This window comes from Gopherus flavomarginatus, chromosome 5 (assembly GCF_025201925.1).
Source record: "Gopherus flavomarginatus isolate rGopFla2 chromosome 5, rGopFla2.mat.asm, whole genome shotgun sequence".
Lineage (NCBI taxonomy): Eukaryota > Metazoa > Chordata > Testudines > Testudinidae > Gopherus > Gopherus flavomarginatus.
Window position 1 is genome coordinate 158,588,575 of NC_066621.1, and position 27,236 is coordinate 158,615,810.

General features: G+C 43.2%; 1 protein-coding gene across 1 annotated transcript in view; it reads right to left on the reverse strand.

Annotated features, from left to right (window-relative positions):
- Window positions 1-360: 360 nt before the first annotated feature.
- The window catches only part of FANCM (FA complementation group M), a 171,457-nt gene continuing 144,581 nt past the window's right edge, over window positions 361-27,236 (reverse strand). The window contains 9 exon segments of the mRNA XM_050954582.1: window positions 361-1,315; window positions 3,961-4,252; window positions 6,356-6,740; window positions 7,785-8,357; window positions 9,643-9,749; window positions 14,423-14,576; window positions 19,839-19,973; window positions 21,956-22,024; window positions 22,136-22,218. Of these exon segments, the coding sequence (XP_050810539.1) occupies window positions 1,180-1,315; window positions 3,961-4,252; window positions 6,356-6,740; window positions 7,785-8,357; window positions 9,643-9,749; window positions 14,423-14,576; window positions 19,839-19,973; window positions 21,956-22,024; window positions 22,136-22,218 (1,934 nt within the window). The 3' untranslated portion in view covers window positions 361-1,179.

Genomic DNA, 27,236 nt, shown 5'->3' on the forward strand with positions numbered 1-27,236 from the left:
GTTTTCGTTGCCAGGGAACACTGGCCCTGCTGGTTTGTATCATTACATCAAATGGTTCCTAGATACACATTGCCAAAGAACAAAATGACAAATGGATCAGCACCAGGATACTGACACTTTTTACATCATGTTTCTGCATTTGAATAATGTTTCAAGAGCGGAAAGCCATGGGGTACAATGAGCTACCACAGTTTTTACTCCTGACGCGAGAACTCAGTTTGAAGGTGTACTAGATGTGGAAGGATCAGTTTGGTGTGGAGCTTAATATTTTTCTATAACCCAGCAAAGACCCCAGCTTTAGTCTACCTGTGGAATACCACCATCCAGCTGCGGTGCCAGACCATTCTATGTGGACAAGTACCTAGAATTCATGAACAGCATGTTAATTCGACATGCTTTGGGCAAGAGGAGCCACATGTACCACTCAGCTGACAACCTTGCTTCACTATTAACCAGTTCAGCTGTAACAATGCTGTAACCCTGACGTAGTAATAAGCTATATATATTATTAGCAAGAGACAGGGAGAATTCAGATGGTTCTGGAAATCATTTTGGCATCTTTACACAATGATCAGCTTGCCCACGTGATGGACATCTGCCAGGGAAAGTTTTAATGACATGATCCCTGCCCATCTTTGGCATACATACTTACAGTAACACCTTTCAAGTAACATCTAGCTATAAAAAAGGATAAAGTAGTACCTTTGTCACCATCTCATTCCTGTAGTGAAGGGGCCCATGTAATGTGATGCCCCTCGCATAACACAAGAAGGTTTATTGCCCAAGTTATAGAAGCCTTCTTCTGTAAGTCAAAGGCAGAAGTAGACTCATACATTCCTGTGTATGGCCCAGCCACTAGCGGAGGACTGAGCCACATAGCTCACCATGCAAGACAGATCTTCTCTTCCAAAAATTATTGTAAGAGGGATGGCTAGAGTGGCCCTGGTCCAGCAAATGCTTCCCCCAAGTACCAACATGGTAGATATTTACCATCTCATTCTGTCACAGCAGCACAACTCAACATCCCCTCTCCCTCTATAAAGAAATATATTTTTTGTGCAAGGATTTATTTACATATTTTACAGTAAATCATATGTAACAATAATAAAGTGCACTGTTTAAAAATATATTGCCTCAAGTTCCAGAGTCCAGACTTGTGTCTCTCTCAGTGTGTTGCTGTTATGTGTTACTCTTCCCTTTGGTGTGAAGTTTTTCAGGCAGCATTTGCAAGTCAAAGCCAGAATGGATATAGCGGTAGATCTCCTCAGCCTTCTGCTGACTCACTTTGGCACCGGTGGCTATGTCCTTCGGGGAGCTGTAAAAGACATTACACAAAAGAGGATATTTCAGATGCCGCTCTGAGCTCCAGCACACACTAGGGGAAATGCCAAGTGGGACAAACGAAACAGGTGCCTGTTCAATCTGCTACATGTATCTGGTACAGGTAAGTAAGGGACCAGAGATGCCAGGGAACTTCTCATAGTATTCTCTCATTGGGACTTGAGGGAACTCCCCCATATCAAATGAGGCCAGCCCAATGCAGAAAACAACTTGGGACACAATGAGGTGAGAGCAAAGGCCAGGCTGAGGAAGGGGGCTTATGTCACATTCCAGAGCTAGGCTGATTGGTTAGAAAGGGAAGATTAGCAGGGAGCCTAGAGAGAAGTACTGGGGGGAGACACCTGGAAGCAGTGAAGCAAGGAAAGCACATGTTAGGGCAGGGCGTTCTCAGCACATTTTTTGGTAGCCTCAAAGTACGGCCACCGACACTGGTGGCTGCTCTGACAATTTTTTCCTAAAATACTTAACTTTAGGAAAAACAAATAAATACGCATAGATACACACCCAAATCAGTGTAATTTATTTATGTAAGGTTTTTTTGTTTTTTTTTTCCCCCAAAACTCAATCAAAATAACGTACAATTCTTTACTGGACCTAAACAGAATAGAATAAAAAATAAGGTGCTTTGCATGTTCTTGTCTTTTATTGTTGTTGTTTTGCTTTTTTGTTTTAGACTTGCTAGTTAGTAAGTGAAAAGCAATATTTGTATGTCTGTTAATAGCATTTTTCACAAAAGCAGTCTTGCTAGCTAGCTGAGAGGCAGTGAAAAATTGTATTAATTTACAAATATCACTTTTCACAGCAAATTTACTCAGACCTGGCTGGGGGACAAATTAAGCCCTGGATGGGGAGGTGGGTAGAGAGGCAGTGGGGGCCAGGGGCAATAGGGGGGTAGAGAGGCAGTGGGGGCCAGGGGCAATAGGGGGGTAGGGAGTCTGGGGCCAGCGCCTGAAGCCCAGGTCTGGGCTGAAGCCCTGCAGCCAGAGACCACAGTCTGCTGCCTCCCATCCCAGGGCTGAAGCCGGAAGCCTGAGCCCCACCGGCCCCAGGAAGATGGGGAACTCACACCAATTGCCTGCTCCTCCAGCACTTCTGGCTCCAGAGGGGGGCAGGGCCCAAGCTCTGCTGGCGGCCTAGGAGAAGAGTCACCGTTCTCCCCCGCCCCATCACTGCCCAGGAGGTTGTGGCTGCAAGAAAAGCCCCTGGTACATTTGAGAAATGCTGTGTTAGATTAACTTTATTATGAGCAGTGCTGTGGCAGAGGCCACGTCCAGACTACCCGCCGTATCGGCGGGTTAAAATCGATTGCTCGGGGATCGATATATCGCAATATATCGATCCCCGAGCGCGCTTATATCGATTCCGGAACTCCATCAACCCAAACGGAGTTCCGGAATCGACACGGAGAGCCGCGAACATCGATCACGCGCGGTGTGGACGGGTGAGTAATCCGATCTTAGATATTCGACTTCAGCTACGTTATTCACATAGCTGAAGTTGCGTATCTAAGATCGATTTCCCCCCCTAGTGTGGACCAGCCCAGAGATTGCTACCCCAAGCCACTCTAGATGATCCCTGCCCTGGCAAGAGATCCTGTGTGAGAACATCAAGGAAGTGGCATGAAAAGCAAGGGCACAGAGGGAGGTAAAAGGATCACCTGCCAACTTCACTTTCCCCTGTAAAATGAATCCTGAGGTATTTGCAATGCAATCTTGTCATAAACAGATAGCTAAGGGTTAACGTCTCTTTCACCTGGAAATAAGTATCTGAAGCACCTGACCAGAGGACCAATCAGGAAACAGGATTTTTTCAGATCTGGGTGGAGGGAACTTTGTGTGTGAGTCCTTTGTTCTTGGTCTTCTGCCTGCACTCTCTCGGCTATGAGGGGATTTCTATTTCCTGCTTTCTAATCTTCTGTTTCCCAGTTGTAAGTACCAAAGATCAGATAGGGATTTATGTGTTCTTTTGTATTTACATGAATATAGTTGCTGGAGGGCTTTGAATTGTATTCTTTTTGAATAAGGCTGTTTATTCAATATTCTTTTAAGCAAATGACCCTGTATTTGTCACCTTAATACAGAGAGACCATTTTTATGTATTTTTCTTTCTTTTTATATAAAGCTTTCTTTTAAGACCTGTTGGAGTTTTTCTTTAGTGGGGGACTCCAGGGAATTGAGTCTGCAGCTCACCAGGGAACTGGTGGGAGGAGGAAGTCAGGGGGAAATCTGTGTGTGTTAGATTTACTAGCCTGACTTTGCATTCACTCTGGGTGAAGAGGGAAGTGCTTGTGTTTCTAGGACTGGAAATAGAGAGGGTGGACTCCCTCTGTTTAGATTCACGGAGTTTGTTTCTGTGTATCTCTCCAGGAACACCTGGAGGGGGGAAGGGAAAAGGTTTATTTCCCTTTGTTGTGAGACTCAAGGGATTTGGGTCTTGGGGTCCCCAGGGAAGGTTTTTGGGGGGACCAGAGTGCCCCAAAACACTCTAATTTTTTGGGTGGTGGCAGCTTTACCAGGTCCAAGCTGGTAACTAAGCTTGGAGGTTTTCATGCTAACCCCCATATTTTGGACGCTAAGGTCCAAATCTGGGACTAGGTTATGATATCTACCCTGCCATTACCTGTTAACCATCTTCTTCACAGAATCAAAGCCATGACACATGTTCAGTGCAGCTAAGTAGCTGATGTTGGGAATACTCAGATAGAACCGGAGAGCGTCTTCTTTGGCCCCTTTCACTTCTGTTGGCACACAAATAGCAACATTCTTTCTCTGTTCTATCAGAGCCAGATCTTTCAGCAAATGGGCAGATTCCTCTTGGCAAGAGCTGAAAAGGATTCGGATTCCAGCCCGGATTAAAGCTGAGAGCATGGTATCATAGTACTTCGTCCTTTGGAATAATCTTGAAGTCTCTCCTGCATATTTAAAATAGAAGAGTTGAGAATCAGAGTTTTCAGAGAGACTGAATTCTGTTAAAATCTGGGATTGTTAAAAAGGAATATTTGTGGCACCTTAGAGACTAACAAATGTATTTCAGCATGAGCTTTCGTGAGCTACAGCTCGCTTCTTTGGATGCATAGAATGGAACACACAGACAGGAGATATTTATACATACAGAGAACATGAAAAGGTGGACGTATGCATACCAACAGGAAGAGTCCAATCAATTGAGATGAGCTATCCTCAGCAGGAGAAAAAAAACCTTTGAAGCGATAATTGAGATGACCCATAGAAGGTGTGAGGAGAACTTAACATAGGGAAATAGATTCAATTAGTATAATGACCCAACCATTCCCAGTCTCTGTTTAAACCTAAGTTAATTGTATCTAATTTGCATATTAATTCGAGTTCAGCGGTCTCTCTTTGGAGTCTGTTTTTGCAACAAAAGAACTTCAAAAACTTGAATCTATTTCCCTATGTTAAGTTCTCCTCACACCTTCTATGGGTCATCTCAATTATCGCTTCAAAGGTTTTTTTCCTCCTGCTGATGATAGCTCATCTCAATTGATTAGACTCTTCCTGTTGGTATGCATACTTCCACCTTTTCATGTTCTCTGTATGTATAAATATCTCCTGTCTCTGTGTTCCATTCCATGCATCCGAAGCAGTGAGCTGTAGCCCACGAAAGCTCATGCTGAAATAAATTTGTTAGTCTCTAAGGTGCCACAAGTACTTCTGTTCTTTTTGCGGATACAGACTAATATGGCTGCTACTCTGAAACTTAAAAAGGAATATACATCAATAATCATGATCAGAACTTTGTAGGCTACTTTACAAACAACAAGACTGTTTTAGAGAACTCACTACATAAGACGACGAAATGAGGGAAAACTACTCACATAAAGAGACTATTGGGGAGAAGGCTGGTTTCTTGGAAGAGGGAAAGAGAAAATGTGGCAGAAACGAAGTAGGAAGCTGTACCAAATACAAGGGCTAGATGACAAAATGCTAGGTTGAAAATGCAAAACAGATGAAGAGCAGTTAACATGAGGGATTGGGAGGAGACCAGGCGCAAGCAATGGAGGAGAAGAAAAAGCCAAAGATGAAGAGAGATTATATAGGGCCATGAAGGTAGGGACTAGGTGCTTTTCCACAAAGTGGTAAGAGATGAGTAGCCAGTGAAGAAACTTGAGCAGATAAGTAACATGGATGAGTAATGGGGAAGGAAAAGGAGGAGAGCAGCAGCATTTTGGAAACAGTGGAATGAGGAAAAGTGAACAGGATGTTACAGGAATGAACAATGTGTGCAACAGCATCAGCAGTGGGATAGTGAGGCACCTTTAAATAAGTCAAGCCACTTATTTTTGTGACTACATAGAATTTAAGCACTTCACCCTCAGTGTCTGTGTCCAAAGCTTGCATCAATCCCATAGTCCTCTGCCAGTTTGTTACATAGGGCAGGGATCAGGAGTACTGGGAGTTACAGATTTAAGCATTTATACTTCACATAAAACAAAGCTACATTTACAAAAATGTTTGGTTTCAATAATTCAATACCTACAACGGCTGGACAGTGTCTCTTCTCTCACTGATTTCAAAGCAAGGCCATTGTCTACATAATCTGTTAGATACTAAATGTCTTGGCAGCAACATGGCAATTTTGATGGAACAAATTGTCTTCTTAATGCTAAGTAAGCTTTAGTTAAAAAAATATACAGTATCCCGTTTTGAAGGAACATTGGCGTTTACCTTTATAGCGCTACTTAAAAAATATTTTCAGCTAAACAAATAAGAGAAGGTAAATTGCCTTCCTCTCACTGGGCAAAGCTGGCTTTTGGCTGCTTCAGGGACTAGCCTTGCTAGGAATCATTGTTTGATTTTGCAAATAACTTTACATCCATTTATAAAACCTTTCACTATACAGCAAATTATATTGCTCAGCTTGTAGAGATGGGTTCTGGCTTACGTAAGTTCTAAAACAAATGTTCTTAAATCTCCACTGATTCCAGTAGTATATAAAGCCAATGCTGTAATTATTAATTTTGCCAGTCACAGCAGCAGTGTGAATACTAGCTAACCTGCTTTAATCCTGTCCTTTTCCACAATCACACATATCCTCTCGAACATGCTCTGCAAATGCTGAATCCGTTGTGTAACTCTGTTCCTGTTCATACTGTTCAGCAGTTCTGACTGCGTTCTCCTTTCCACTGCCATTCGATTGCTCACAATGTAATCACAGCCACCGAGAGAGCAAACCTGCACCTTTACTCCATGAACTGCTTTTAGGGAGGAAATTATTTCCGATCCAGAGGAGATCTCACGACTGTCGACCAGAATACAAAGGGAGGCTTTTCTCTCCAGAAGACCAGCTGAAATAGGTGTTGCAGCAGCAGAATTTCCCTTGGAAGCAGAGCACCATGTATCTGAAGTGTTTGCACAGTGGTTTTTTGAAGAACCTTCCACCTGCAAACATAAAAACCACATACCACACCATGTTTGTAATAGCAATATGGAGCAAAAGGATGGCACTCCCTAAGAATGTGGATTTAAATACAGCAACAGACTAACAGACGTTTTGGAGCATGACAGACGTTTTGGATGTCCCATCATCTCGGGCATTGGCACTCTCACTGAAGGACTGTCTGGATATGTGGACTCTCTACTCAGACCCTATGCCACCAGCACTCCCAGCTATCTCCGTGACCAGACTAACATGGCTACCCCTCTGATACTTGATTTAAATATAAAAACTTAGCCACATCAAGTTTTGTTTCACGCTCATCCTGGCTTTCTCTCAGAAATCATTCAGTTGCATCTTTTGATGAGAAATTCACTTTTATCTCATTTGTAACTTTTCTGTACTGCAGAGACTTAAGCTTCAAGGTCAACATTTTCAAATCTGTCTGTCTAAAGTTAGGCTCCCAAATCTGTATTAGGTACCAGATGAGTGGCCTGAACTTTAAAAGTAATCAGCACTCACCAATACCAGTGGCATCATTGGTGCTGCAGGTACTCAAGCACCTTTGACAACCAGGCCACCTTTATTTGGATGCCTACATAAGGATTTAGGAGTCAAATTTTAGGGTTTGATTTTGGACCAAGTGTACAAACCTATTATAGGAATTATAAATACAGGAATTATAACAGAACCCTGATTACACCCCAAACTATCTGAAGCTCCCCATGATCAGAAATGTGATCATGTCCCTCAACGACTTAACTGACAATTCTGTCAGTTTCCAACATCTTGACATTGACCATCAAAGGCAGACTGTATGCAGCAAAGCTCCACTTAGTGAGTGATAAGGGGATATGGCCACTTAGCACTACACTGCACTGCCCCTTTAACGTTCTCTCGAATGGCACCAGATTCACAGTCATTATTATTACCTGTATGTACAGCAGCACAAGTAGCTAATCGATAGGGTCGGGGCCCCAGTTTGCAAGGCACTCTATAAATACATGTGAAGTGAAGTGGCGGTCTTATGCCTTTGAAATAATACGTACCTTGAGTTTTGCCTGAAAATCCACATCTCCTCTCTCGGAATCATGGCTGGCAATAGCCAGCGAAGGCAGCCTGCCTCTGTCCCTATTTTCTGGCTGAAAGTCCAGCACTTCAGACACTGAAGTCTTCAGGTTAATTAGTCTCTGACCCTTGTTCTCCTGGGGCGGAAGAATAGGGTTCTTTCTAGCAGGAGTGTTATGCTGTCCAGGAGAGTCTGAGGGAAATGACATGGGTAAGTGAACATGGCTGTAATCTGTCCTGGGAGAAGCTGTTTTTACCGGCCTCTGATTACTGACATTTGTTTCATCCCCACTAGAATCATCAAGAACAATAATTCGGGACCTTTTCTTTGTCAATGGAACTGCACAATTTTGTTCCGTCTTGGCCTGGTTTAGTTTTACTCTGCGGCGAGTGAAGTATTGTTTCCTTCCACTAGCAGAGCGCTCATCCATTACAAGGTCAGAATTGACACAGGCTTCCTCGTCTTCACTAGAGTCACTTTTCCTGAGACTTTCCTCTTCCTCCTCCTCAACACAGAAACTATCTGCTAAGTAAGCCTCATCTTGCTCAGGAATCTGGAAGGAATTAGAACATGATCACTTTGGCCTTGCACTATACGTAAGTGGTTTGTTCATTTATCTGTTTTATACAAACTGCTGAATGCAAAACAGGTACCTAATATTTGAGCTATTTGCAGTAGCCAACCCTGCAGCCCCCACAGGTGTGTGATTCCCCAGGGAGTATGTGGGAAACATGCCAGTACTGCAGGCTCAGGCCCATCATTTGTCACTAGAAAATATTTATAGTGAATAGGACTGTAATATAGCAGGAGAAATTCAATGAGATTTACTGGCTAACAGTGCTTAGACTGCATTTTAAACAGGCAATCCTAATTTCAGTTTTCAGTATGTGTTATAGCTAAATATTTCAGATGATAAAAAAATAAATATTTGTAATTTCATTCTAGAACCTCAAACTTGTACCCAAAAGACAAAATTCTACATTTTTTTACATGAAACAATGCTGATGACACACAACCCACATTCTACTATCTATACAATGCAAATTCCACAACATCTGCAAAATTGCTTCCACTAGGCTTATACAACAGATTTTACAATAATGAGATAGGCATTTTGCTAGACGTGTTTTCAAAACAAGCTATTTACTCCGCACAACACATCTCAATGCACAAAGATTTGGGAAATGCAAAATTAAATTCCAGAATGCGGGCAAGTTCGGAACATAAGCTTCACAGTTTACAGATACTCCACAACCTTTGCAGATTCAGAAAAAAGTAGCTTCTGCACAGATTGTGCAGTCTATGTGTGCGTTGTGTATGCGTTGTGTAATTTATCTGCATGAAAGTAGGAGACAAGCTTAATTACTATGCTAGTTTAATTTTTCATTTATGAATAGCAAAATGTTAAGTTTCCACCTACAAAATCAGCTTGGTCATGTAATATAGTTGCTCAGTTACAGCAGTGATGAGGGCAATGTAAGGCCCTATATTGACTCTGAAGAGGCCACCGGCAATAATTAATACAATTGTCCATTTTGCATTGTTCAATAAATGGAAGATGACTAAATATTGGAAACCAAACCATTTAACTTCGGATGAGGTAATGAGCTCTCTCTGACGGAAAGGAGAGTAGTATAAACGTATAGACGCATGCACATTCATCAATGTATGCATTTTGGTCTCTTTTGTAATAAATAATAAAACCATAAACTGGGATTTTGCTAGAACTCACTATTTAGGACCAATGGGTTGCAAACAAACCTTAATGAAAGATTAAATAGAAACACAGTCTTACACGTTACATTTCATGAGGAAAGCAGAGTCATTTCACTTCATACCTGTGAGAAAACTGCAATACTATTGAATCCTCTGTGCACCATTTTATACCTGTTGCCGAGAGCTGGGCTACGCACAGATTTTAGATAAACTCCTTCCATCTCAGAATCTGAATAAAAATTATGAAAACAGAGAGACACAACATTTTATTAAGGGTTTAATTACACAATGGTTTTTCACCAACAAAATAAACATTTCCATAAAGGTATCGCCCAAAGTAACATTCCATACCAAAACAAACTTCAAATTTTTCCTGACTTGATAAAGACTCAAGATTCTCCCACAAAATCCTCACATGCTCTTGGCAAAATAGGGGACTGGACCTACCCAGTGTTCTATCAACAGAGAACTAGGAGTCATTGAATTAAATGAATAGGCAGCAGGTTTAAAACAAACAAAAGGAAGAACTTCCTCACACAACACAGTCAATCTGTGGAACTCCTTGCCAGGGGATGTTGTGAACGATAAAACTATAAAAGGATCCAAAAAAGAAGTAGATACGTTCATGGAGGACAGGCCCATCAATGGTTATTAGCCAGAATGGTCAGGGATACAACCCTATGCTCCAGGTGTCCCTAGTCTGTGTTTGCCAGAAGCTGGGAGTGGATGACTGGGAATGGATCACTCAGTGATTGCCTATTCCGTTCATTCCCTCTGAAGAACCTGGCTTTTGCCATTGTGGGAAGACAGGCTACTAGGCTAGATGGACCATTGGTCCGACCCCATATGGCGCGTTGTTTTGTCCCATAAGATTTCTCCAATAGGCAGACCTCATGAAGCTCATTATAGCTCCCAATAGAGAGAAGGCTGACATCATGCATCTGTAATATCCAAATCATCCACTTCTCCACTCTGCAAGTCTCCGTGAAAATGGATCTAACCATCATCTCTTCATGGTGACAGGTTTTGGAGTGGTAGCCCTGTTAGTCTGTATCAGCAAAAATAACAAGCAGCCCTTGTGGCACCTTAGACACTAACAAATTTATTTCTCTTCTCTTCATGGGTCACTCTGAAAACAAAGGATGGCATTATCGAAATCCAATATAAACAGGGAACAATTGAGACCTGAGCTGCAGGAGAAAACTCCTCAGTAACCGCCTTTAAGAATCTATCAAATCAAAGTGAAGATGAATCCATTCTCCTACATCTCTCCCTCAAAGACGAAATTAGCCTTCCAGACTCAGAGCACCTAATTATTTAAACTGAACATGACGCCCTCCATTAGCATCAATTTCTTCCCACCTTCCTACATGAAATGTTTGTTTCCAAAGCTGGTGATTTCCAACATTTTGCTGGCCGATAGTCCACAAATCTCACACTTACTTCCTCCCTCATCCCCTTATACAGGACCATTCAGAACTTGGGAGCAGAAAGTGGGGAATGAAACAGATGCAAGTCTGGCATAGTGTATAAAAATGCATCCTTATTGCTAAAAGAATAATTCAGAATAGAAAGCAGAACAGATTTTACAGGCCATCTGCCAGATCTATTCCTTGGGGGAACAAACCTCAGACAGCAATCTACTGGAGTAACCACTCACTTCATTGCGATTACAAGGTCAGCTCCCAGACTGCTGCACTGGGCAGCACAGCATGGGGAGGAGGTGACCAGCCCTCTGTGGAGAAAGAAGTGGTTCAGGACTATTTAGAAAAGCTGGACGAGCACAAGTCCATGAGGCCGGATGCGCTGCATCCGAGGGTGCTAAAGGAGTTGGTGGATGTGATTGCAGAGCCATTGGCCATTATCTTTGAAAACTCATGGCGATCGGGGAAGGTCCCAGATGATTGGAAAAAAGGCTACTGTAGTGCCCATCTTTAAAAAAGGGAAGAAGGAGGATCCAGGGAATTACAGGCCTGTCAGCCTCACTCAGTCCCTGGAAAAATCATGGAGCAGGTCCTCAAAGAATCAATTCTGAAGCACTTCGAGGAGAGGAAAGTGATCAGGAACAGTCAGCATGGATTTACCAAGGACAAGTCATGCCTGACTAACATAATTGCCTTCTGTGACAAGATAACTGGCTCTGTGGATGAGGGGAAAGCAGTGGATGTGTTATTCTTTGACTTTAGCAAAGCTTTTGATACGGTCTCCCACAGTATTCTTGCCAGCAAGTTAAAGAAACAGGCCTGGATGAATGGACTATAAGGTGGATAGAAAGCTGGTTAGATTATCAGGCTCAATGGGTAGTGATCAATGGCTTCATGTCTAGTTGGCAGCCGGTATCAAGCAGAGTGCCCCAACGATCGGTCCTGAGGCCGGTTTTGTTCAATATCTTCATTAATGATCTGGAGGATGGTGTGGACTGCACCCTCAGCAAGTTTGCAGACAACATTAAACTGGGAGGAGTGGTAGATACACTGGGAGGTAGGGATAGGATACAGAGGGACCTAGACAAATTAGAGGACTGGGCCAAAAGAAAGCTGATAAGGTTCAACAAGGACAAGTGCAGAGTCTTGCACTTAGGACAGAAAAATCCCATGCACTGCTACAGACCAGGGACCGAGCGGCTAGGCAGCAGTTCTGCAGAAAAGGACCTAGGGGTTACGGTGGATGAGACACTGGATATGAGTCAACAATGTGCCCTTGGTTGCCAAGAAGGCTAACGGCATTTTGAGCTTTGTAAATAGGAGCATTGCCAGCAGATCGAGGGATGTGATCATTCCCCTCTATTGGGCATTGGTGAGGCCTCATCTGGAGTACTGTGTACAAGACGGATGTGGAAAAATTGGAAAGAGTCCAGCGGAGGACAACAAAAATAATGAGGGGGCTGGAGCACATGACTTATAAGGAGAGGCTGAGGGAACTGGGATTATTTAGTCTGCAGAAGAGAAGAATGAGGGGGGATTTGATAGCTGCTTTCAACTACCTGAAAGGAGGTTCCAAAAAGAGGATGGATCTAGACTGTTCTCAGTGGTGGCAGATGACAGACCAAGGAGTAATGGTCTCAAGTTGCAGTGGGGGAGGTTTAGATTGGATATTAGGAAAAACTTTTTCACTAGGAGCGTGGTGAAGCACTGGAATGGGTTACCTAAGGACGTGGTGGAATCTCCTTCCTTAGAGGTTTTTAAGGTCAGGTTTGACAAAGCCCTGGCTGGGATGATTTAGTTGGGGATTGGTCCTGCTTTGAGCAGGGGGTTGAACTGGATACCTCCTGAGGTCCCTTCCAACCCTGATATTCTATGATAGTCTATGATTACTAATTCCTTGGTCCTGCCTCATCCCCCACACAGCCAACCATTTGCACAGAAGTACTAAACAATGAATCCTCTCAGCAGAAAAACTTTGCTGCCTCAACTTTATCAGTATGTTCACACCATTTTATCTTAAAAAAACACTTGGTCATAATCCTCACTTTATATAAAAAGCATTGTCCTAGGAGACCTGAAAGATCCAGACAGCCTCAAACTAGAATGGAAAACTGAGGGTTCTCTACATTCATAATGGGGGGAAAAATCATGTAAGGAAAGACAGCCTGGTTATAATCGGTCAAACTTTGAAGAGCTTCTTCAACCTTGCACGACATTGTCACACCTCAGAAGCCACCAGTGAGGAATAAACTGCATTGTAAATCGATGTGGACATGAACACAATGACACACAGACACTATAGCAGAGTTAATGCAGTGGCTATTGCTTTATTTAAAACTATTATCCAACTGGAGTGACCACTCCAAACTACCCTGCAGGGTTGTCCCAATGTACCTCATCTGGCACAGACAGCCCTGGTGGATTATAAAACTTGAGGGTGGATTTGAAAGCTGTGCCCCTTTCTGCAGCCTCAAACCTACCCAGACTGGAAGGCAAAGTGCCAACTTGCTCCCTTCCTTCATGTCATAGGTAGGAGAGATGAGAGGAAGGGACCCATACACCATGTCACAAAAAGGTGCACCCTCTCTCCATGCAGGGCTGTGCCCAGCACCAATGTCCAGCAGCTGCATGGGTTACAGGGACCTCACATAGACCATTTCTACCCCTCCACCTGCACTAGAACCTGTCCAGGTTGTGACAACTGTCAGCTGAACCCCTCAAAACCAGACCTCCAGGATATAGAGAGAAGATGAAAACCCCCATAGTAGTTGGTCAGTTTTGGCATATGGGAAAAATCCCTTCTAGACCCCAAAGCTGGTGATCTGCCTACCTCCCAGAATCACAAGAGATCCAGCAACTAGATTAAAGGTGAGGCTGAAACAAGGAGCCCACAAGGCCTACCCCCACCTAAACAGAAAACTGTTTCAATCCTCCACACTCCGCCACCAACAGGACCCAATCACCCAGCTCCAGCAGCAGGACAGGTCCCAGTGCCTGGGGTCAGATGTAGTATGTGATTCCAAGCCTTCCAGAGCCCACATGCCCCGCAGCGTAAGGAAGGAAGGTGGAGGGGTGGGGGACAGAGAAGAGAAGCAGCTGCCCCTACATGATGAAAGCAAATGGGGGAGAGAGAAAGGAAGGAAGAGGGGGCACATAGTGTACTGCCTCAGCTAAAATTCCTCATCCACACACACCTCTCACTTGCACTAGAAAATCTTCCCCTTTTCCTCTCCAACACACCCTCCTTCCTATCGTTCTCCTTTCTTTCTCAGATCTCACATACAACAATTGGACAATGTCTATCTCCCCCTTTTAACACGTTGCTTTCACCGCATGGAAATATTTGGCCTTTTATGCAATATGTTCCTTGATAAAATGTGTCTAATGGTTACCTGTGAGATCAGATCTTCAAGAGAAAAGCCAAATAAAAATCTCAAACACTGTTTTAATAGAAAGGAAATTGATTTTCTTCATTTACCATTTAAAACCTCTGTGAACTGTGTCTCATCATTAAGGAACTGATTGAGTGAGGAGTTTAGTTCGTTCTCTGAATCACTCTCATCAGACGAAATATCCTCTGCCTCTTGTAGGGAAAGCTCAGCTTCTTCATCTAAAAACTCTCTGGCTGCACTCTACAAAAATGCAAACAAGTGAGTAATTTACAGTAGCATATTTCAGAAGAACTCATACCATAGCTAAGTAAAATCAATTAATGAATTCAAGAGACACAGGGCTCTCTGATGACAACAGCTTTTATATGTCAGACTTTGAAATCAAAGGAAGAGAAAGCCATGACAGAGTATAATCAAAGTGCTGCAACTGAGATTAGAAAGGAGTAGCCAAAGACAAAATGGGGGTTGAATCAAACGCTGAAAGCAGAGAGTGTATAATCCCATGCTGAGCTGTTAGAATAACCAGGAGGTGAAAGGCAAAGTTCTGCAAAACATCACATGTGGTTACCTGTGACACTGGGATATTTTAAAGCGTGAAACTGCATTTTCAGTATTTTACTTTTACATTTTACTACTGAATTTACTCACAAAAAAGTTATATTTTAATAATACTATTGGTCTGCATCAAACTCATTAGCACCAGAAATTTTAGATCTGAACTCTACAGCACCTTTTATTTTGCCCTCTTCCATGCTTGCCTTAGATAGGGCCAAATTATTAATTTAATCATTTCAGCACTCGGCAATATGACCTACTATTCCGCAAATATTTACAAATGCAGATTTGTTGCATGGAAGGGTAAATGTCACACACCAATTGCAGTAAAGGAGGAATGTGCTGTAAAATGAAATAAGGTTCCCACAACACTGGACTACAGACTATACAGATGAGGACAAGGAGAAATCACAAAGACATTTAGCATAATGCACTCCAGTGAAAACTAATTTTTGCTCATCATAACTAACATATTACTGTAAAAACTGAAACAATATAAATGGGAAAAGCCAGTATTTAATATTTATCTCATAATTATTCCCAAAAGGTGATTTGTTTTCCAAATCTATTATTTTTTTTAATATAAAAATACTGAACTGTAAACTTTACTGCACACAAATGAGATATATAGTTTAGAACAGGTTCCAAGTGCTTGAATACCTTTCTCTGTGGATGGCATCATGTGTACTTCAAATAAAATCTGCTTTTCTGAGTCTCTCAAGACCCATTTCTTTTAGGACCAATCCTTGTCTATCTCAGCTGCCTAAATCAAGCAGTGGGGAGGACTTTGCTCACAGGCATTATTCACACTTCTTTGCCAGAGGCTTCTGATAGTTCTCAAATACATGGAGGTCCACTCACTTCAAAGAACAGCACTTAATGCCACTTGCCAATTGCTGGCTAATCTTAATTCTTCTATTAGGGAAAGATGACTGAGCTGACCTAAGCTTTGCAGGTCTACATGCATTTGGACTCCAGAGACTATCAATCTAGGGTCTGGTCTTCATTTGAGTATAAGACATTATCAGGGTCCTTGAATCATCTCTACTGGTTTTAATTTGGTACCAGCTAGTTACCCTCATATCCTCATCACACTGGCCTTCAGCACACTTTTCATACAACTGATCATGATTTATTGCTTCAATATTTAAGAGTACTATTGACATGCCTGGACCTTCAAGTCTGTGTTCTAATCAGACATAGAAGATAGGCCCCCATAACCAATGCAAATTGAGTGTCAGAGTGATCTTGACATGATGAGTCTTTTGGAGATCCTCTACACTTCTTCTCACCATTGTGGGAGGATCTGCAAGGACTAGAACCCAGTCTGTGGGATGCAGGATGTCTGACATCTCCACGCCACTACCCACCAGCTGGAATAGGGCCTTTGCATTGTCACATAGACCCTGTGATGATAAATACCACAGGAAGTACCACCTTGAATGGCTGAACTGACAGCTTCCCTAGTGCCCTCTGACTGATCCAAACCCCCTATTTAAGCCCAGGAGGAGTCACAGGAAGTGTCCGTGCAATAGAGCGGACTCCCCTGCCAGCTGTAGCAATGGACCTGCCTCTCAGCTCCTGGCTTTGACCCCTGTCTCTGACTTCTGGCCTGGCTCTGACCTTCAATTCTTTTCCTGGCCTCTGACTGTGACCATTAGGCCTCACCACTCAAGCCCTGGTCATGACACATGGGCTGGAATATCATCAGTACACAGAATATATAGTTATAAAGAGTTGTACCAATTTTGCTTCAGGGACACTGCACTTTCCGTCTCAGACCTGCAGAAATGCTTAGATGATGGTGCCAGCTGGATGAATCAGCGGCCTTATTTCTGCTCTTCCCTCTCCAAAACCCTACTCCCACGAAAACAATATGTTGGTGGCTGATAGAGATCTCCATTACAAGGATGATGTTGCCTCCTTTGAGTACCACTTACCAAGGAGACTCATTCAACATAGCCAATGGAGTTAAGAACCTCAACATCACTTTCAGTCATGCCCTTTCCTTGTGTTGGACCTAGGATTAAATTTTAACAATCTGTGCAGACTGGGCACCAATATTTATCCTGGAACAATCCAGAAGCAACAAAACATGCCCTTGTGATCAGGAAGCTCGATTAATCCCTCCTAGCAGGATTCATACCAATGCATCTCCTTCATTTGCAGATTGTTCAGAATGCAATAAGCATTGTTCCTCCGTGGCTTATTGTGGTTATACTAAACCTACCCAGGTTCCTTTACATTGGATGCCTAGGTAGTAGTGGATTAACTTTAAACTGTCACTGTTTTTTAAACCCTTTAATGGCATAGGCCCTGGTTATGCACAAGACCTCCCTGAGTCTCACTCTGAGGAGACAACATAACTTTTTGGGATCTCGTGATTTGCAATTTACATTTTTAATGTGTTTCAGAATGTGACTGTGTTGTTAATGCACGGACGCCCTCCACTGAGGATGAGGGATGGAAACAGTGAGAGCTTAGCAAACAAAATTATGGTCCAGTGTTCTGAGAACCGACCTTATTGTATAATTTACTAAAAATGTGCAAGAAATATGTATCAAACTCAGCATCATTATCCCATCACTGAAAAATGAGCATTTGTCCAACTGTTACATGTTGCCTAGTGAGATACAGGACATGTATACATGCACAGTGCTGCAGCTGCACTAACGCAGCATGTCTGGAGAAGATGCTCTATGCTGATGGGTGGGAGAGCTCTCCTGTTAACATAATAAAACCACCTCCACGAGCGGTGATAGCTGTGTCGGCAGAAGAAGCTCTCCCGTCAATATAGCGCTGTCCACACCAGCACTTATGTTGGTGTAACTTATGTCGCTCACAGGGGCTGGTTTATTCACACCTCTGAATGACATAAATTAAGCCGACATAAGCTGTAGTGTAGACACAGCCACAGGCATACAGTGGTACCCCAAGGCCATAACATATCACATATGCATACAGGGCAGAGTTAAAGATTCTGTGGCACTCAGTTCTAAGGCAATGGCTACACTGGAGTTTTTGCACTGTCAGTTTCAATTGTGATAGTGAACTGGTGAGAGAAAAGTGCTGATTTGTGGCCTCACTCACTTCCACATGTGTTAGAGAGTGTTTACATTTGCAGCACTTCCGCGCACTGAGGGCAGCTATTCCACAGTGCAGCTCTCTCCATTTTGATGACAGGTCTTGTGGGCGGGGAGGGGGATGATTGCGGGCACAGCCTCCTCTTTCCAAACACTGATCAGGTCCAGTAGCTCAGCATTGCTCCAAGCAGGGGATCGTTTGCTCCATGGAGCAGGCATTGTCACCTGGCCAGATGATAAGTGAGCACTTGCCAAGAAAACAGGAAGGGGAGTTTCAAAGTTCCCAGGGCTTTACAGGGAGAGGGGAGCATGTCTGTTTACCTGGCATCAGAGCAGCAGAGCTGCTGGCCAGAGTGGTCACCTAAGCACTGTGGGATATCCTGCAGAGACTAAAAGCTCTGTAAACAGGAAGAACACATGTCTTCACTTGCACATCACTGCAAAAGCATCACCAGTAAGAGCTGTATGCCTCTCGTCAAGGTGGTTTTCTTGGAAAGAGTCATTGTGCAAAAATGGGACTTTTTCCACTTTAAATGGCAAGTGTAGACATGTCCTAAGTCACATGTCTTCTGGCCTTGAGAACTATCCTTAATGTCATTTTTATTTTTAAATAAATTTCCCAAGTTAGACTATTAAAACTGACAAGTTAGAAAACATGGACATCAACATTCACCATTTAAGCTGTTGGTTTACTTCCTTCAGCTTGAGCACACTGCCTGGTTTCTCATACATTAACACAATTTGGTTATTTGTGTTCAGAATAACAGAGGGGAATATATAAATCTAAACAAGAAAAAAAATGTACTGAGTTGCTTAAGAAAAGTCACAAAAGCATTTCTGTTTATTAGGTTTTCCAGTATTACACACACATGTAGTTGTGTTGTGATAAATGAGAGCGGGGGTAGTTCCCTTTTGTGGGCATCCAGCCAAGCAGTTGGCTATGGAATCCCTCTTGGTGGTTGTTCTCTACTTGCTTTATTTATAAAGGGTTAACAAGCCCACAGGTAAAAGGAAAGGTGTGGGCACCTGACCAAAAGAGCCAATGGGAGGGCTAGAACTTTTTAAAATTGGGAAAACACTTCCCTTTGTCCCTGTGTTGTGGTTCTCCGGGAAACAGGGGAACAGTTATGCTGTGAGAAGTTTTAAGCCAGGTATGAAAAACCATCAGATCATATCTAGAGATTGCTTATCTGAAATGCCAGATATGTAAGTAAATCAGGGAATGTCTAGGAACACGCGATTAGGGTTATTTCTTATTGGCTTGTTGACTCCTCTGTGCTTTTTGTTTTGCTTGTAACTTTTAATTTTTGTAAGTGGGATTTTTAAATCTAGTAAGAGCCTAAGATCCAGATATATTTTCTCTCTTCTTGTTTTTAATAAAATTTACCCTTTTGTAAGAACAGGATTGGATTTTTGTGTCTAAGAGGTTTGTGCATATGTTGTTTAATTAGCTGGTGGCAACAGATGATTTCCTTTGTTTTTCTTTCTCAGCTCTTCCCTGGAGGGTGGGGGGTGAAAGGGCTTGAGGGTACCCCACAGGACGGAATTCCCAACTGCACCTTTCTGGTTTCACAGGAATTTTTTGCACTTGGGTGGTGGCAGCATCTACCCATCCAAGGTCAGAGAGGAGCTGTAACCTTGAGAGTTTAATACAAGCCTGGAGTGGCCAGTATTAAACTTTAAAAATCCTTGCAGGCCCTCACTTTCTGCACACAAAGTGCCAGAGTGGGGAAATCAGACTTGACGTGTGTATATAATATTGCAAAATCTAATAGTTAACTATATTATAATTTAAATGTAAACTATTCCAAGCCTTTAAGATCCATACAAAAAGCATATCAACAGCAACATGTAAAGCTCTTACCTTGAACATAAAGTTGTCATCACTCTTTTGCCTTTTGACACCTTTTAGTTGTTTCCTCTTACGGCTCATGTCGCAATCCACAGTCCTGTTTGATTTCTTGTGAAAATCCATGCCCTCATCACTAGATAAGTCTGACTAGAGTATGTTACAAACACTTCAGTGAATAGGAAAAAGACTGTCATGTAACCATCCATAATTACTAAGTTGCTCTTCTTCAATATTAACTATTATCTAAGAAAGTGGTTCTCAAACTTATTTGATTGTGCCATCCCCCTTTGTGTCTGTAGTCATTCCTGCCACACAAGTACATATATGGCTGCCCAGCTCTGAAGGCAGTGCTGCCATGAGCGGCAGTGCAGAAGTAAGGGTGGCATAGTATGGCATTGCCACTCTTACTTCTCTGCAGCTGGTGGCGGTGCTGCCCTCAGACCTGGGTACCTGGCCAGCACCCACTGCTCTCTGGTTTCTCACGCATCCGTTCCCCCCCCACCCCCAAAATATATTCCAAGACCCCCAAGGGAGGCATGACCCTAGTTTGAGAATCTCTGACCTAAGTAATCTGTGAGTCTGATATGTTGATTATTATACTCCCACATAAAGAACATTAATAGTAATCTTTCAATGAAATAAGGAAACCATCCATTTTTGAGGAAGGGAGACGAAAGCGTATGTCATTTGGAAAAGAGATCAAGTCAAATATGATATGAAAGCTTTGTGGGCTTACTGCACGACTCTTATTTTACTAATCCTTATAAGGAGAAAGGCTCTGTTCTTAAAACTGTGAATGTATATTTCTTTGCCACATACACCTCCATATGCATCTTATATAAGATATTCAGAGGACAAAGGGAGAGAAAAAAGAAACATTCTAGTGAGTTTGGGTCAGATGTTTTTGGTCCTGTAGCAGGCCCCTGATGAGCCAGTTCTTGAAGTCCAACATAAATGATTTAACTTTATAAACAACTTAAACAAGTGCATCTTTGTTTCCAGTTCTGAATACTATTCCCTTTGATTAGGTTTTGCAAAAGGCAAGCCAAAAGATCTATTAATTCATTGTCCAATTATCTTTTTAAACAAAATCTTAAAACCCCAAATCAGTTTTATTTAACCATTTGGTATTTTTTAAATATACTGCTGAATATAAATGGTATTTAAATTAAAATGGCTAAACTGGTATAAATTGGCTTAAACCAATATAAGTGTGTTCACGCTAGGAGTACGTAGAAATTTAATTAAATTAGTTTTTACAACAATTTTGTAAAATCAGTGCAAAAAACTGTATACACAAGCCTCAGTTTAAATCATCCGAGCTACTGCAGAGTCTGCTGCTATTTGCCTACCTGAAACTGGAAATTCATTCTAGTTTTACTTTGTAATTAAAGGACAACATACAGATGAGCCGTGGAACTGAAATCCAACAGTTCCCAGAATTGTATCGTCTTTGTTATTTCCAGAAGGGCAGGGGTGACAGCAACTGGCTTGCTGGGCCTCACTCCAGAGAATGCCAAAGTTGCCAGTTAATGTCATTTGCAATGCTGGTTTGAGTGATGTGGAAGAGATCTATCCAACTAGCAACTGGACCAGACAGCTTTGGAGGCAGGAAGAGGGGAGTGAGGGGGAAAGGAAGACACTAGCATAGCTACTCTGCAAAATAATCTACCATACATACCCTAAGACTGGCTCCCCCAATTTTATTTTCCAAATGCTGTTTTTCAAAAAGTTTCAGATATCTTCTAAGACCTTTAGAAAAGCTGGACTTTCACCCTGAGGAGGGAGTATTTCAGAAATTAAGTTTGCGTCCAAAAATGTGACCAAGAGCCAAAATTTGAGAAATTAAAGATTAGCATTAGAATGAAAAGGAGGCCATTTTGCAAGAGATGCTGTCCCTCAGCACATTTAAAAATGCACTGTAAACTTTACTTTGCTGCATTTTGCATGCTTTCTGTTAGTGAGTCAGCGTCTCTTATAGTACACCAAAGCAGTTTTTTTTCTTTAAGTAGGAAAGATTCTATAGTGATTGGGAAAGTGTTTGCCATTTTAAAATAAGCTGAGTGAAACTTTTTTTTTTTTTTTTTTTTTACACATTTTCTTTGTGTCTTGTTCAAGCATTTACTTACTGTGTTAAGTGGATGCCTACGCTTCTTGACAGCATGAACTGGTGATTCAAAATCACTGTTATTCTTAACCTTGGTAAACAGAAATAAATTAAAATGTAATTACAGATTCCAGATAGGAGTTTTGCTTTGGCGTTTAATGAAACTTTCTTTCTTTTTTTTTTTTTTTTTTAAATGACTCACATCAGGAGACTTCAAAACATTTCCTTTTTTCTTATTTTTCCTTTGGAAAACAATCTCTTCTTCACTTTCGCTGCTACTTCCTACTGAGGAGCAGTAAACAGATAACAATCATAAGAAAATGTATTCTCCACAACACAATATAGCTCTAACCAAACAATCAAAATCTATCTGGCTTTGAAGAGGACTAAAAAAATTACTTACTTATTGATGTATGTACTAAGTATTGTTCCTGTTAGCCCTAGTAACCAAAACAAGTATTTTCCTACTGAGATACACTGTAAACCTCACTTTCCTTGTATTCCTTTGCACTGAAGTAATTACCCATGCAGCACAGAAGATGCAGAGTGGAGGGAATAAAGTAAGAGAGGGTAAAACCCATATTAGTAGGGAACAAGTATTCATTTTCTTTTTAGTCACCACATTCTTCTTTTGTTTCAGCACACCCAGGAAAGTGGAACTGACTGAAAACTCTTCTTACCAAATCTGCAGCAGTCTGTGTATTCATTTTCTAGTGAACTACAAAGAATTATATCCTCTTTGATGTATTCTGAAAGATACCATATTCCCTATACTGCCCAAAATATAGCTGTCCATTGTGACTCTTACATGGAGTTCCTTGACCGAGAGATGTTCTCTGATGAGTTTTCTAATTTGCCAGTAAGAGCTATGAAGAGGCTATTTTAGCAGTCCTTTCACCTTCTCTAATTTCTTTCTCCAAGGTGTGCCTGAGATTTGCTATAGCCACAATTGGCAAGGTTATTTATTTATTTATTTATTTTTAATTTTGGTGCTTGCAACAGAACAAAATTGAAGTGAACACTGGTTTTATTACTTTAGGGAGAAGCACTAATAAGTCATAATACCTACAACTTCTATAGCAAGGACTTCAAACATTAAATTGTAATGATCCTTATTCTTGCCAGCAAGTTAAAGAAGTCTGGGCTGGATGAATGGACTGTAAGGTGGATAGAAAGCTGGCTAGATCGTCAGGCTCAACGGGTAGTGATCAATGGATCCATGTGTAGTTGGCAGCCGGTATCATGCAGAGTGCCCCAAGGGTCGGTCCTGGGGCCGGTTTTGTTCAATATCTTCATTAATGATCTGGAAGATGGCGTGGACTGCACCCTCAGCAAGTTTGCAGATGACATGAAACTGGGAGCAGTAGTAGATACGCTGGAAGGTAGGGATAGGATACAGAGGCATCTGACAAATTAGAGGATTGGGCCAAAAGAAATCTGTTGAGGTTCAACAAGGACAAGTGCAGAGTCGGACGGAAGAATCCCATGCACTGCTACAGAGTAGGTACTCTATGGCTAGAATCATAGAATATCAGGGTTGGAAGGGACCTCAGAAGATCATCCAGTCCAACCCCCTGCTCAAAGCAGGACCAATCCCCAGCTAAATCATCCCAGCCAGAGCGTTATCAAGCATGACCTTAAAAACCTCTAAGGAAGGAGATTCCACCACCACCCTAGGTAACCCATTCCAGTGCTTCACCATCCTCCTAGTGAAAAAGTTTTTCCTAATATCCAACCTAAACCTCCCCCACCGCAACTTGAGACCATTACTCCTTGGTCTGTCATCAGGTACCACTGAGAACAGTCTAGATCCATCCTCTTTGGAACCCCCTTTCAGGTAGTTGAAAGCAGCTATCAAATCCCCCCTCACTCTTCTCTTCTGCAAACTAAACAATCCCAGTTCACTCAGTCTCTACTCACAAGTCATGTGCTCTAGCCTGCTAATAATTTTTGTTGCCCTCCACTGGACTCTTTCTAATTTTTCCACATCTTTCTTCTAGTGTGGGGCCCAAAACTGGACACAGTACTCCAGATGAGGCCTCACCAATGCCAAACAGAGGGAAATGATCATGTCCCTCGATCTGCTGGCATATGAGTCAGCAGTGTGCCCTTGTTGCCAAGAAGGCTAACAGCATTTTGGGCTGTATAAGTAGGGGCACTGCCAGCAGATCAAGGGACATGTGTTTCTATGATTATTCACTACATCTTGTTCTAGTTGGAAATAACTGACCAAATTCACTAACTCTATTTTTTTTTTTACTAGGTTTAATTTTAACTAGTCTTTTTTAATTTAGCGAATTTAAGTGTTTACTGAAGTTGCTTGCTCAAACATTCTGAAGATTGACCAGATATAGACATAGCACAGGGAGAAGTGTGAGTCCCAGAAATGTGCCTCAGACAGATTCTACAAGGAACCTATGTTTCTGACAAAAACAAACAAAACAAAAACAAACAAGGTGTGTTGTAAACAAGACACGAGAAGTCATTCTTCTGCTTTACTCTGCGCTGGTTAGGCCTCAACTGGAGTATTGTGTCCAGTTCTGGGCACCACATTTCAAGAAAGATGTGGAGAAATTGGAGAGGGTCCAGAGAAGAGCAACAAGAATGATTAAAAGTCTTGAGAACATGACCTATGAAGGAAGGCTGAAGGAATTGGGTTTGTTTAGTTTGGAAAAGAGAAGACTGAGAGGGGACATGATAGCAGTTTTCAGGTATCTAAAAGGGTGTCATCAGGAGGAGGGAGAAAACTTGTTCACCTTAGCCTCTAATGATAGAACAAGAAGCAATGGGCTTAAACTGCAGCAAGGGAGATTTAGGTTGGACATTAGGAAAAAGTTCCTAACTGTCAGGGTAGTTAAACACTGGAATAGATTGCCTAGGGAGGTTGTGGAATCTCCATCTCTGGAGATATTTAAGAGTAGGTTAGATAAATGTCTATCAGGGATGGTCTAGACAGTATTTGGTCCTGCCATGAGGGCAGGGGACTGGACTCGATGACCTCTCGAGGTCCCTTCCAGTCCTAGAGTCTATGAGTCTATAAGAGACTTGAGAGAATCCAGTAACCGGAGAGACTGAGAAGGTGCGGAGCAGGCGTAGGGGGAGAAAAGAAAGACTCTTCAGTTGCAAGAAAAGACTGCTCAGCAGTGGGTTATTTTCAACATTTAAGAGTAATGATGAAACCATGATGCAAACCTCAGTATTCCCTAGGAATCAGGTTCAGTGAAGGACAGTCACCTGTTCCGTAACTGGCGTTCTTCGAGATGTGTTGCTCATGTCTATTCCACAGTAGGTGTGCGTGCTCACCATGTGCACTGGTGCCAGAAGTTTTTTCCTTAGCAGTACCCATACTGGGGGAGCACCGTGGCGATCCCTGGAGTGGTACCTGTATATCGCACTATAAGGGGCGCTATGAGCTCCCGCCACCCTCGGTTCTTTCTTGCCGGACAACTCCGACAGAGGGGAAGGAGAGCGGGGTGTGGAATAGACACAAGCAACACATTTCGAAGAATGCCAGTTACGGAACAGGTAACTGTTCTTTCTTCTTTGATTGTTTGCTCGTGTAGGTGATTCCAAGCTCTATCTGTTGGAGGTGGGGAGGAGTTCACGATAGACCGGGACGGAATACTGCCCTGCCGAATCCAGCGTTGTCCCTAGACTGGGAGACAATAGTGTAATCCAAAGTAAATGTGTGAACTGAGGCCCAAGTGGCTGCCCTACAAATGTCTTGGATAGGGACATGGTCTACGTAGGCAGCTGATGAGGCCTGAGCCCTTGTAGAGCGTGCCCTAAAGATCGGAGGCGGGGGAATCCCTGCCAGATCGTAATATGTGTATGCATGAGGTGATCCGGCAGGAAAGACGCTGGGTGGAGATAGGCTGCCCCTTCACTCTCTCAGCCAAGGCGACAAAAAGTTGTGAGGATGTCCTCAACAGCTTAGTCCGTTCCAGATAAAAGGCCAGCACCCTATGCACATCAAGCGTGTGGAGGCGGTGTTGCTCGTTGGAGGAATGGGGCTTAGGACAGGGCACTGGGAGAAAGATGCTCTGTTCCATATGGAAGGCGGAGACCACCTTCGGGAGGAATGCTGGGTGTGGGCGAAACTGGACTTTATCCCTGTGGAAGACCGTATGGGGGGCTCCAAGGTCAAGGCCCTAAGTTCCGAGACCCGCCGGGCCGACGTGATCGCTACAAGGTCACCTTCCATGAGAGGTGAGACCAGGAACACGTGGCCAGGGGCTCAAAAGGGAGGCCCCATGAGTTGGGACAAAAACAGGTTTAGGTTCCATTGCGGCACGAGGGGTCTAGCGTACAGAAATGAACGGTCGAGGCCCTTCAGGAAACGGGAGGTCATAGAGCAGGAGAAGACCGAATGCCCTTGCACTGGCGGGTGGAAGGCCGATATGGCCACCAGGTGTACCCTGACCAACGCGGGTGCTGGTCCTTGGGCTCTAAGGGACAGGAGGTAATCTAGAATGAGCTGGAGGGGTGCAGAGGAGGGGGAAACTCCTCGCCCATTCGCCCACTTGGAGAACCTGGACCACTTCACCAGGTACGTCTGGCACGTGGACAGCTTCCTGTTTTCCAGGAGGACCCGCCTTACCTGCTCCGAACACTTGCCCTCCTCCTCGTCTAGCCATAGAGCAAATACGCTGTCAGGTGGAGCGCAGCTAGATTGAGATGGAGGAGGCGGTCCCCATCCTGGGAGAGGAGGTCCGGGCGCAGTGGCAGCATCCTCGGGGGCGCCACCAAAAGGTGAAGAAGGGTCCTGTACTAGAGCTGGCGGGCCCACACTGGGGCTATGAGGATGACTCTCACCTTATCTGCTTTTATCTTTTGCAGGACTTTGTCGATGAGGGGAAATGGCAGGAAAGCATAAAGGAGCTCGCCTGACCACCACGGGAGGAACGCATTGGAGATCGCACCCCTCCCTACCCAGCCTCTGGAGCAGAACCGAGGGCAACACTGGTTCTGGCAAGTTGCAAAGAGGTCAACCTGGGGAACTCCCCACTCTCGGAAGAGCCAGTGAGCGACCTCCGAGTGGAGCGACCACTCGTATTGAGGGGAGAAATGCTGCTGAGGCAATCCGCCTGCGTATTGCGGACGCCCAGGAGGTGTACAGCCCTCAGAGAGATATTGTGGGCTATACAGAACTCCCACAGGCTCAGAGCTTCCCGGCAGAGGGCCAGGGAGCAAGTCGCGTCTTGCCTGTTGATATAGTACATGACAGCAGTGTTGTCCGTGAGGACTCTGACCACCTTGCCGCAAAGGTGTGTGTGGAAGGCTACGCAAGACAACCTCACTGC